The sequence below is a fragment of the Prinia subflava genome, chromosome 8 (genome assembly GCF_021018805.1).
Source record: "Prinia subflava isolate CZ2003 ecotype Zambia chromosome 8, Cam_Psub_1.2, whole genome shotgun sequence".
NCBI lineage: Eukaryota > Metazoa > Chordata > Aves > Passeriformes > Cisticolidae > Prinia > Prinia subflava.
In genome coordinates, this window is record NC_086254.1 from 6,347,222 (window position 1) to 6,359,463 (window position 12,242).

General features: G+C 46.7%; 1 protein-coding gene across 1 annotated transcript in view; it reads right to left on the minus strand.

Moving 5' to 3' along the window:
• The window catches only part of MYO1C (myosin IC), a 52,315-nt gene extending 43,208 nt beyond the window's left edge, over positions 1 to 9,107 (minus strand). The window contains exon 1 of the mRNA XM_063402574.1: positions 8,951 to 9,107. Within this exon, the coding sequence (XP_063258644.1) occupies positions 8,951 to 9,073 (123 nt within the window). The 5' untranslated portion in view covers positions 9,074 to 9,107. The remainder of the gene's footprint in view (positions 1 to 8,950) is intronic.
• Positions 9,108 to 12,242: the final 3,135 nt, after the last annotated feature.

Sequence of the window (12,242 nt, forward strand, 5' to 3'; positions counted from 1 at the left end):
CTAGCAAACAAACTTCTCACTAGCACTGACTCCAAGGATCAAAACACAGCAGTGTAAGAACAGAGCAGCCACACAAGCCATGGTTCCCACATCATTACATTACAGACACTTGTCCAAGGTGAAAAGGGCACAGAAAATGTCCTCTGAGGGGCCAGAGGACAGTCCCAGGCTGCTGTCAGCTGGCCTGGACAGCTGATGATAGTGTGACACATCCTCTGTCCCAGCTGTGCCTGTCCTGGCCCTCTCCCCCTCTGGACAGGGACTAAGATCCATTCACATCAGATCCACTCTGATCAGACACTGCAGGCAACTAAATAAACAGAAAATGTTTTTTTCTTCATCATTGCTCTCCCAACTTTGTTTTGAAGGGTTAATCAAAGGGTCAAATGGATGCAAGTACAAGGCAGGGAGTGGAGAACTACAGTGAAACCAATTTAAATTGGTTTAGTAAAACTGGAGCAAGATGATCGTTAAGGTCTCTTCCAACCCAGACCATTGTGTGATTCTACACAGAACTGACATCAGGATAAGCTTATCTTAGATATCTTAGATACTGGGAGAATACAAAAGAAAGGGCATTTCATGGAAGTGACATGGATGAAGCTCCAAGACTCCCTGGCTGCTTGTTCATCCCCACCCCTCTGCACACCCTCATGCCTTGAGCACTGAAATCCTGGAGAAGTGATGCAAGGACAATATCACTGGCAGCAGCCCTGGGGACAAGCCCAGGAATGCCACCAGGGCATCTTCTGCAGTGCTCCAGGAGCAGCACTGCAAATCACCTAACCTGACACGTGGGGATCCTGTCCCAGCACTGCTCTGCTACGCCAAAAAATTGCAAAATCCTGACACTTTTTTGCCTTAGGAATGAGGGTTGATGCTGGTGGGTTTTGGTGCCAGGACACTGAGAGGAGCAGCTCTCTCCACACACCCATCACTGAACCATTTATCGACCCAAATGAACCTTCCCATCCCCTATCAATCCAGAAATGTCAATCCAGCCCACACTAAACACTGATTGATTTTCTACTCTAACGAGCACCGTGTCACATTTGTGTTAACTACTCATCAGTTCAGATAAGTGGTTTGCAATTAAGATAATTTGAGACCAGTGGAAGCGTGGCCTGAAAAGCACTTTCAAGAGTTCAGCACAGAGAAAGTCACTGCTCAAAACAGCAAGATACCAAGCTGACAGACAGCTACTTTTAGACTTTTATACCAGAATTTACCTTTCCAAGACAAGAAGCTTTGTCACGACCTAATTTTTCCTTGGAAGCCTGGTCCAAAGATCTCTTCCCAGATGTGCACACTCACCCTGCAGCAACACTGACTTCCTTCCTCTCAGGTGACACCACAATCCTTTCACGGGTGCTGCCTGTTGTGGTGGCAGGCAAAGCTGCACTCAGTGCCAAGCAGCCAACTCCACTGAAGCCTCCAGAAAAAAATAACCAGTTAGAGGAGAGCAGGGTTTGCGCTCCATGGCCGTGAGCCTGGACATTGCTCACATTCTCATCCCACACGGATGGAATTTTCCTCCCAGTGCAAGCGGCTTGGACAGCAGCAGCTGCCAGTCCAACACAGCCAGGTTACAGCTGGAACTCCCCTGTCCCCACCTAGACACGGAAACTTCAGAGCAGACGCTTGGCACACGGTCAGGTTTCAGTTTGAGGAGAGACAGAGAGATCAAACAGCTCCTGCACAAGCGAGGGGTGTTTTTTTTGCATGGAGGACACCACATCTCTTGCAACATTTCCTCTTCACATGGAGCCCTCATGACCAGGCTGCCAGAGCAGCAGGGAAGTCCTCAGTCCCTCCCAGCACTCAGGACCTGCCAGGCTGACAGCACCAGCCATGCCCTGCTTTTCTCTCTCCAGGAAGTGCAGCTCATCTCTTTTTTACTCTTCTTTCCTTTCTGCTTCTTCCTTGTATCAAGACACAGATACCTCAAATCAGATTAGTTTGAGTCAAATAACATCTGAAAGCTTTAGCCTAATATATAAATGGCTCATAACCATCAGCCCTTGTAGTCTTTAATTATATCAGGCAAAGAGAAAAGACACGGTGTTTCTTCATTATGTTGTTTTTCTTAGAAGTTCTAAGGGACTTTAACACACCTGGTTTGGAAACACCTCTTGAATGTGGATAAATTATCCCAAATTCCTCCTAGCCTTCTCAAATCCCTGCAAAAGCAGTCATGACAGTGCTGCTTGTTCTGTGGGTTGAGGAGACACCTCTTTGGTGATCTTAACAATATTTTCAGGTATTGAACTGACAGGCAGCACTGCAGCTCATCTGCACTACTTTTACAATCAAGACTCAAACAATTTACAGAGCTGCTTTCTGCTGGAAACCAAATTTTGACGTGCTGAAACTAAGCACTAACTGGAGTAATCCAAGAGCCAAGACAACGGGCATTTGTCCCCAAGTTATTCCATAATGCTGAGCTTTAATTTTCTTCAGCTGAACAGTCCCCTTCTTGAGGAGGATGTGGAGGCCAACAGAGCAAAATGAGATTGATCAGATCTCTGATATGGGCTTATTTTGGCCTCACCACCTTTCCTGCCTCCCACACATCTTTACCTCCATCAAACTTTTTCAGCCTCCACTTTTTGGCCTTTGTTTTCCTTGCTGACTTCCCACACCACTTTGGTCTCCCACTCCTTTCCAGTTTCTGCTTTTCTTATTGGTCTCCCATCCTTTCTCAGCCTCCACCTTTCCTTCTGGGTTTTCAGCCTCTGCTTTTCACTCAGACTGCCACCCCTCCAACCAGCACAGAATATTCAAACCCACAGAAGGTTATGAATTTATAAATTCCCTTTCCAAACAAGCACGTTTCACCTTGATATGTCCATCCGTATTTCTTCTACACCCCAGCTGACCAGAAATAACCCATGTCCATCCTGACACCTTGCAGTCAGAACAACTTGGGTTTATGCCCCCCTCTCAGTAATTCCAACCCTGCTAGGATTAGCACTGTGCAGTTGTTTTAATGGAAGTATGAAAGTAAAACATGAGAATTCCTGGGATGGTAAAAGTTGATGCTCTAAGCTTTGCTGATGGCTCCATAAACTGCTGTTCCCAGGTCCTATCCACCAGCTTCCTGGACAGAAGATCAGGAAAATTAAATATAATCTGTGTTCCCAGAGAGTGCTGTGGTCAGGCACACACAAACACACACTCTGTACTTCTCTGCAGAACTTGCCTTTGATCCTCTCTCCCACTTATAAGAGCAAACAAATCCATACACAAAGAAAATGAGGATTTTGCAAGTCGCATACTTTGTACTTGCTTCTATTTTCACACGATACAAAGTTTCCTTTCCATTTTCCAACAAAATTGTGTCCAAAAGAAGCTTGTGATTTGGGAAATATCAAAAATAAACTTTTTGAATACACTATTTAAAATGAAGCATTTGGTTTACTTGAGAAATGTGATAGGTGCTCTGTTGGTTATTGCACTTGGTTGTTTATTCAGAACCCCAAAGCCAACCAGGGACACGAACCTTGGCTGTTGTTAAAACCTTTCCAGGTGTAATGGGTGGGGAGGGAGTGAAATCTGTGGGAGAACCCCATGCTAACACAGAACAGCAGATAATGAGTCAGCAAGAGGCAGAAAGGCTCACAACTGAACTCCAGTGCTCACTCAAATGAGGCAAAAGAAACATCTGTTTTACTGTCTGAGTTCCAGTTCTGTCAGAAGGAGAATTCCTGGCTTCCTGGTGCAAAGGTGTGGCTTTCCCTCCCAAAAGCACAAGAGACAATTTCAAACAGACTCCAAAACTCCCAAGAGTAGAAGACAACCTGTTATTTAAAACAACAAGATGTGTGGACACAGAACAAGGCTTCCTGGTCTCTAATTTGGAAGGTTCAATAAAACTCTAGAAAAGCCCCACACTAATTTGTGCAATAATCTTCCCTCTCTCCAAACCACACCGTTGGACTCACCAGCTTTTAGTGCAGATCAAAACCTGAGCTGCAGCAGCACCATTTGTAATGCAGTGCTGTGTGGTGTTGCAAATATGCACCAGGTTTTGTTTTCTCCCAAATGTTGATTATAGTGTGCAGCCTCGTAAAGCAAAGAACTGCATATTTTAGTTATTAAACTTCACAAACAAGTCTGGCTGTTGAAAGTCATTTCCCTGAGTAAACAATGACTCAGTGTGGGCTGTATAATGTACAAGTTATTAGTTACTGTTAGTGAGTTTAAAAAAACCCAACTCTATACAAAGGCCTGCTTCAGAATGGAAAATAGTTTTCCTCCTACTTCTATAGTCCCAGTTATATTGTTTCAGTGGAATTTAATTTTCTAAAAAGCTAAACAGATCACTATCTCTTCATTATATAATTGGACATTGACTTAACTGGACCCTTCAGCCATGAACAATATGTGCAGTGTGAAAGCTGAGTTTACCCTTTTTTCTGTTCTCAGTTTATCATTATAATGCTGAAGTAAAGCTGATTCTTTCCAGGATAGGAATATCCCATCTAGACCAGGCAGCAGGTGGCAAGGAAAACAGACATAAAGACAACCATAAAATATTGAGTGTATGGTAATGAAGAATTGCAAGCTCAGTAAAACCCTTTGACAAACACTGCTCCCTAGCTGAATTACAGCTCCTTCCATAATCCCCCTCTTCATTAGCAAAATGGCCAAATACACCTGATTGTGACTGGCAGCTGGCAGAAGGCACCAGGACCACTCTGCCTAATGAAACTCAGCTGGCACTAAGGCACACCAAGGTTTCCCTGCAGCCTCAAACGCCCTCCAAAGGCTGTTTGCCTGTTCCACTGTGCACTGCCCCAGGTTAGGAGCACAGCTCTGAGGTACCTTCTGTAAGGGTGAAACCTCTGGTCAGACACCAGAACACTAAAAGGAAATACAGAGTCAGATCACAGAATATCCTGAGCTGGAGGGAATCACAAGGATCATCCAGGCCAGCTCCTGGCCCTGCACAGACACCCCAGCAATCCCACCCTGTGCATCCCTGGGAGTGTTGTCCAAATTCTCCTGGAGCTGTGGCAGCCTCAGGGCTGTGCCCATTCCCTGGGGAGCCTGGGCAGTGCCCCAGCACCCTCTGGGGAAGAACTTCTTCCTAATATCCAACTTAACCCTCCCCTGGCACAGCTCCAGCTGTTCCCTCCTCCTGTCACAGAGCAGAGGTTGGTGCTGCCCCTCATGAGGAAGCTGCAGCCCCCAGTGAGGTCTGACCTCAGTTCCTTCTTCTGCAGGCCGAACAAACCGAGTGACCTCAGCTGCTCTTTATAGGACTTCCATCTAAACCTTTCATCATCTTTGCAGCAAACTCTGCGGTGAAATTTTACTAGAAAAGTGCCTTCAAAAGAAATTACCACGATAAATTTGAAGGTGCAGCTCTAGCTTATAGAGCCCAGCCTGCAGGCTGAGTGCCATCACAGCTGTGTCACCGAGGACTTTTTAGTCATTCATGGACTCTCCGTTTCCTGGCAAATATCACAACACATTTTGACACGACATTCTTCACCACCAACAATGACACTGCCCATTCAGTGACTGCAGCCTGCTGTACCTCCCAGGCCTGGGACCTCACTGCTCACAAGGCAAACGCTGCAGCACTCCAAAGGCACTGCCAAAATGTCAAATTCTACCTCCATTTATTATCAGCTGCTGAACTGAATCACAGGAAGGGCGGCACCCAGGCTGGCCCAAGGTCACCACGCTGGTTAAAGGGCTCAGAGTGTCCCAGGAAAGCTGGACACTGGCACCTGACCAAGTGCTTTCCTAAAGGAAAAAAAGCTGCCAGGGAGAGCTATCCATGCGTGCATGAATGCCACAGGAGTTCCAAATACTAACCTTTACTGCCTTCCAGTACAGGAATTTAATATAGAACAGACTACACTGGAGATATATAGCAACAGAAAAGGTACTGGCCCTGCTGCTCCTTGCTGTATTTAAATGTTTAAATATTTAAATAAGGCAGGGCAGGGTTGTAAGGAACACTTCCACCCCCACAGAACTCAGTTGCAACAAATTACTTGAGATTTGTCCACTCCAAACCTTCTGCCATAACAAGCTTTGTTAGCCTTTCACATTGACTTGTGCTGCCTGCTTACATCTTTATTAATGCTTTCTGGGAAGAGCTGGCCACTCACCCCACTAATACATCAACACTAAATACCCAGAGGAGGGCACAAAATACAAAGCAGGATATTTTCCAGCAGAGAGATCCCTGAATGCAGGCACAGCACCAGTGGCTGCCTCCGGGCAGAAAAAGAACTGTGCTACAATGTCCGAGGAGGACAAGGCATGCAAACCTCACCCACTAGAGCTGACAGCAGGTTGGATGGATGTTTTCTGGAGATAGCAATCACAGGCACAGCCAACCACATCACTCAGGAGCTGGTTCCACAGCAGTAAAGCAGCGTTTAACACAGGAAAAGCCCTGACAGGAGACACACACACACCATGATTGCAATCACTTTCTGCCAGCACAAAGGGCCCACCTGATGCCAGCCTTTCCTGCCTCTGCAGATGTTGCTGTGCTCACACAGAGCTGGGCTGGGAGATTCCTCCTCACAATCACCCGCTTGTTTGGCCTGCTCAGCTGATTTGGATCAGTCCTCACAAGTTAACCACCTTTGGCTGCCAATGATAGAGGTAACCCAAAGCACAACACGGGTGGTTTTCCCCACGGAGAAACTTCAGAGGCACACAAATCAGCCTTTATAAATGGTTCTTTAGCCTGTGTGGAAGGACGAGTGATCGAGTTACACTCACATACATCTCTTACAAAGGGCTGTGGGACAGAGCAGCCTGGGGAAAATCCACTGTACTCTGAGTTCACTCCACCTCCTTTCCTGCAGCAGCTGTAACACATCAGCTTCTCCCAAACACACATTTGTCCTCCAGAAGGCACTACTGGTTATCTGAGCACAGTGCTCACTCATCAGTCCTTTGAACTGGGAGGCAAAGTGCTGCAGCCCAGGGCTCCTCAATGTTTTTCCACGCTGGAACCATTCACACCTGCCAGGTAAGAGCCAAGGGAAGGGGCACTGGGAGCTGGATTTTCCACACTGCCCTGGGACTGTGGCAGCTGCTGCAGTTTATTTTTCCTGCATTTGGAGCAGACTGTTCCTTTGGACAGGGAGGAGTTTGTCCAGTTCCTAGAAAGCATGTGGTCCCTAATGCAGTAATAAACAACATGACACTACAAACAGAAAAATTCTAGATATCTTAGTTTTGCATAAAGGCATCCATAGAGTTTGAGTTTGTTCATAGAAGGAAATACTATATTTAATGTTATAAAGCATTCTTAGCCCCCAGTGTTTGACTGGCCTTCCTCCAGTGGGGTTGGATCAAATAAAAAAATCAAAATGGCTTGACTCATTTTGTCAGGATCTATGTAAATTCTCTTAGTTATTATAAATCCTGACAATGTACTGTAAATCACAAGTTTCTTCACTATTAATTATGCAGAAGAGAACAGAAATTACACACTGTGGATCCTGACTCACATGGGATCTCTCACTCCTTAGTGTGTTATGATTCACACCTTTTTTTTCACTTCAAAAATAAATCTATCCTTTATACCATGATAAATTAGGACAGCATGTGTTCAGTGTACCACTCCATTGGTCCCTGCCAGGCAGAACACAAAATTCCTATTTACACAGCCCCTCCCTAAAACACAGGATATATCCACCATCAAAACTGAAACCCCTGAAGTGTTATGACACTGGCTGCCATATCAGGGCCTACTGCGAAAATTAAGAACTCATCAGTTCCATAAGCCTTAGGCAGTTTCTAAGAGATTTGAAAAGATGCTGACAACTGGCAATTGTCTACTACTCCAAAACAGATGAAAGAAAAATGCCTTTTTTCCCCAAGTACCCTAAGATGTGGTTCTGTTTTCATGGCCTGTCCCACCAATCAAGCAAATTTTCTCATCTGTCACTTTTAAAAACTAAGCAGCTGCCATCCACAAGTAGTTCCGGAGGAGCCTTCCGCCCCAAGCAACTGTCAGAGAGAGATTAAATACCAGAATAATCTCTGTATTGTATCTCAGAATCACTTTTCCTCCTCCCAACGACAAGAATGCAGCTCAAGCCAGCTTACTTGGAAATTTCAAGTTACTAGAATGAGTTGCTCATTCAAGCAGAGTCAGATTCCTCCCATGAGTCACCGTCACTTAAAGTAATTAATTCCAGGTATATTAGAACTGGGAAAAACTGGCATGGAAAGCAGCACTGGAGATGGGGACCCCTGAGTCTCAGGGGAGACACAGACGTGTGGTCTAAACTGGAGAAGTTAAGGAGTTTGACCATCTCCACCTGTGAGAGGGCTAAATACACCGAGCTCTCTCCATGAGGTGCTTTGAGGCACCTGTGCACTGGCAAAGAAGGCGCAATTCCTCCAAAGTGAGCGCCAGCAGGGCGGATCACACCCGGCAGCGCGGATCACACCCAGCAGCGCTCGGAGCTGTAACGCAAGTTCGGGATGTACAGGAAGCCTGTCTTGACAAGGGCAAAGCCGAGCCGCCCGGAGCCCCGGCCGTGTCACGGCCACGTCCGAGCCGGGAGCAGCCCCGCCACACCCAGCCCGGCTGCGGCTCCGCTCGGGCTCCCCGCGGGCAGCGCTGGCCCCGCGCCGGGCAGGGATGCGCGCAGGGCGGCGTTAACCGGAGCGCGGCACGGACCGGGGGGACCGCCCGCCAGGAGGGAGCGAGCGACAGCCCCGGGCAGCCCGAGCCGTGCCGCGCCGCCGCCGGGATGCCGGCTGCTCTACCCCGCTCATTTGTTCCTTCCGCGGAGAATGTTTCGAGTTTCCGGGAAGGTCGGCGGCTGCGGGAGAACGGCCGCCCCCGCTGCCCCCGCGGCCATGTGCCCGAGCGCCGGGGAGCGCCGGTGCCGCCGGGCGGGCAGGAGGCGGCCCCGCTCTCACCGACCGCCGGCTCGGCCCCCCCGGCCCCGCTCACCTGCGCTGGGCGCCCCGGGACGCGCTGCTCGGGGCCCTGCGGCGGCTCCGGGAGCGCCTCGGCGCTGACTGCCCGCGGGAGCCCGCGCCGCGCCGCTAGTGAGCATGTCCGAGCGCCGGGCATGCGGGCTGCGGGCCGCGCTCCGCCCTCACCTGCACCGGACCCGCCTCGCCCCCGCGCTGCTTACACGGTCCGCGGCTGCAGCATCCGCCCGAGCAGCTTCTGCACCGAGCTGCTGCCTCCAAGGGCAGACGCACCTGTCTGCTGCAGACGGATAAGATAAAGCTGGAACGCTGATGGTAATTCTACCGGCCCCTCCTGGCTGTGCGAGTCATCAGAAGTGCACGTTCGTGGGAAGGACGCAGGGTGAAGTTGGCGCTGGAGTGATTGCACCGAGCTCGGTGAGCAGCAGGTTGGTTCATCCCACACAGGTGTGAAATACCCGAGGCGGTGTCGTCAGGATCCACAGGAAATTCTGCACATTGAACTCCAACAGCCTGAATCCTTCTGAGCTCTGCTCAGTAAAGCTCTGCTCTTGCCTCTCCTGCAGCAGTTTGAAGTATCCTAAAGTTTCTCTAAAACCACCCCTTCTCTGGCCATTCATGCAGCACCAACACTGCTTGACGGTTTTCAGAATAGCAAGTTACCATTTCATAAGTGCTTAAAACTTTTTAGAAAGTTGAACCGATAAATTTTCTCTGTTTGATGTCTTTCCCAGGACCCTGACACATGCTAAAGTTTAAATGAACATTTTCCCCGGGAACAATTCAGTCCTGCCAGTGTTCCCTACTATCACTACAAATAAGTCAGTAAGAGTCCAGCAAACCAAAGAACACCAGAATTGCCACTGCCTCCTCTCCCAACAAGGCAGAGGGAGCTCTCCGTTTTTTCTGAAGTAAGATGACTCTACCTGACAATTGTGTAACCACACAGTAAATGTCTCAGCTCATTTTCAGATGGAGTTTCAGATTAGTCACTAGAAAGACAATGCTAGGAAACAGCAGCAACGTGCACAGATGTGCACTTCAGTACAAGATGGCTCTACCAGAGGTGAAGATCTTTTAAACAGGTTTTAAATATTTTTTCAGTTGCATTTAGGTACTTCCAAACATTTTATATTTTACATGGTTCCTTTTCTTTAGACTGTATAATCCTTTTCTTTAGATTGTATAATTTAAAAATATACAAATGCAGATTTATTGCAGAAAATATTCTGAAGCAAAACAGGCAGAGCAGCCATTCATTCTAGGAAAACTAACATTATTCTTAGAAAAGTACTGTTCTACTCAACTGTTTGTGTCAATGCAGAAAAGATCAGCTCATGGATTTGCACTTGCTTACATACAATCCCTGAACATAAGTCAATAAAGTCCCAAGTTAACAGAATAGTCAGTTCGTTGAGATATTTATAAGTTTGTTAATATGTGTCTGTACCACTGAATTTTCCATATGTGAACCTTTCCATTCAGGCCATGAACCCCATGACAGCACAATCAACACAAGAAAAACCAAGTAACTGTTTCAAAGCTCTTTCCCTTCCTCTGCAGTCTGAAAGTGCTCCCAGAATTCTGACAGAATTCATACAGCCAGGCCAAACACCAGCTTTGGTTCACAGCAGTATTTCTACAGGAAAAAAATGTTAACGATTTTCTAAACTCCCACTCACTCCACTGCTACTAATTCCATCCCAGAGAGAAAAAAAACTGTTCACAACACAGCTCCAGTCCCTCCAATGACCAACCAGCCTTGCAAACCCTTCCATTCTTGCCCTGGAGTTGCTCAGTTCAGATCTAAGTTGGTTTTTGTGCAACCAACAGTACCAGAGGGGACAGGGAACAGTAAAAGCCAGGCTTACAGTCCTGCACTCTGCCTTGTGGCCGACCACAAGGATGATTTCTCCTGTAGGAATACGTTCAATCTGCAGTTCCATTTTCCCAGGGAATGCCAGAAAATCCCTCTATTCTTTATGGATAGTTCTGATTTCAGTGTGCAGCAGCCAACCTTGACTAAGTGGTCTTTGGTTCGAAGCCCTGTTGTGAGAGGAAAAGATGAACCCCTGTATTTATACCAAGTGTTAGGTGTGAGCTGAAACAATGAAGTCCAGGACTGCTTTCCACTCGTTCCAATGTGCCACGACAGTTCCAAGAAGCCTAAATTTATGTTTGTGTTTGTTGCCTCCAACTTTGTTGCTGTTCCATTTCTGTCCCACCGGGCTCAGAAAAGTCAGGTCGCTGCGGATGCTGTTTCAGAGGTGTTGGCACGAAACAATCCCATGGTGGACTTCAAAAATCTACCAAGAGATTTTATGCAGAAAAAATCCCTCATCTTTGCCTCCAAGAGCAAGCAGTAGAAAACCCTGATTGCTCCCATGGTAACTACAGGAAGTTCTGCAAACTGCTGCAGAATGGAATCATTATTAATTGAGTCCTTGAGTAGCTAACTAATCACGGCAAAGGAAATTAATTGGCACGTTACTGCATGAAAATTCCTACAAATAGGAGCAAAATAATCTGGTGAATGCTGGGTTAAGTGCAATTACAGAGCTTTACAATGATCATGCCATCCATTAATGGAGTGGCCAGACCTATCACTTCCAAAAAAAGGAATCAGATATCCTGCCTGTGACTGGGGGAAAAAAAATCAGTCTAAATTTCAGGTATTTTAAGATTTGCTGAAGAGAGAATCCCTTCTGTCTTCTTGGAAGAGCCAAATTTGAATTTTCAACTCTGCTACAAACCAACTCGATGCTTGCCAAGAAAGCATTAACAAGATTAATTAATAAAGATCAACAAGCACTGGCCACTCCAGAGCAGATACAGGTAACACAGCAACTGCAAAGAAAGGGCCTGTGGCTATTCTGTGTTTCGTATCTGGAATTATTCTTATGCTTCCTTAGCTGTTACACACAAGATTGTTCCAGTCCAACAATTGTTTCCTTGAGCACTTACTTCCCAATACAGAGTTCTACTAAAAAAAGTAGATTTTATCACATTTAAAAACCCAACATTGTCACTTCCCCAAACAAACCCACCCTATTCTCAGCAACAAGGAGCAATATCCAGCCTAATTTATCTCTCCTTTTTATGGAGAGAAATCACAAAGGTCAGAACACCAAAACGGTGTTAGTGGAATGGCTCCTGTGATGCAGATACCAGAATTATGTGCAAAAAAACCTTCTGAAAATGGACTACAAGTCAATGGCAAGAGGAAACAAAAAGGTTAAGACAGCAGAAACAAGCTGGAGAAAAAAAATTAAAAGAACAAAATAAAAAAGGGCACAGAGGAGCATAGT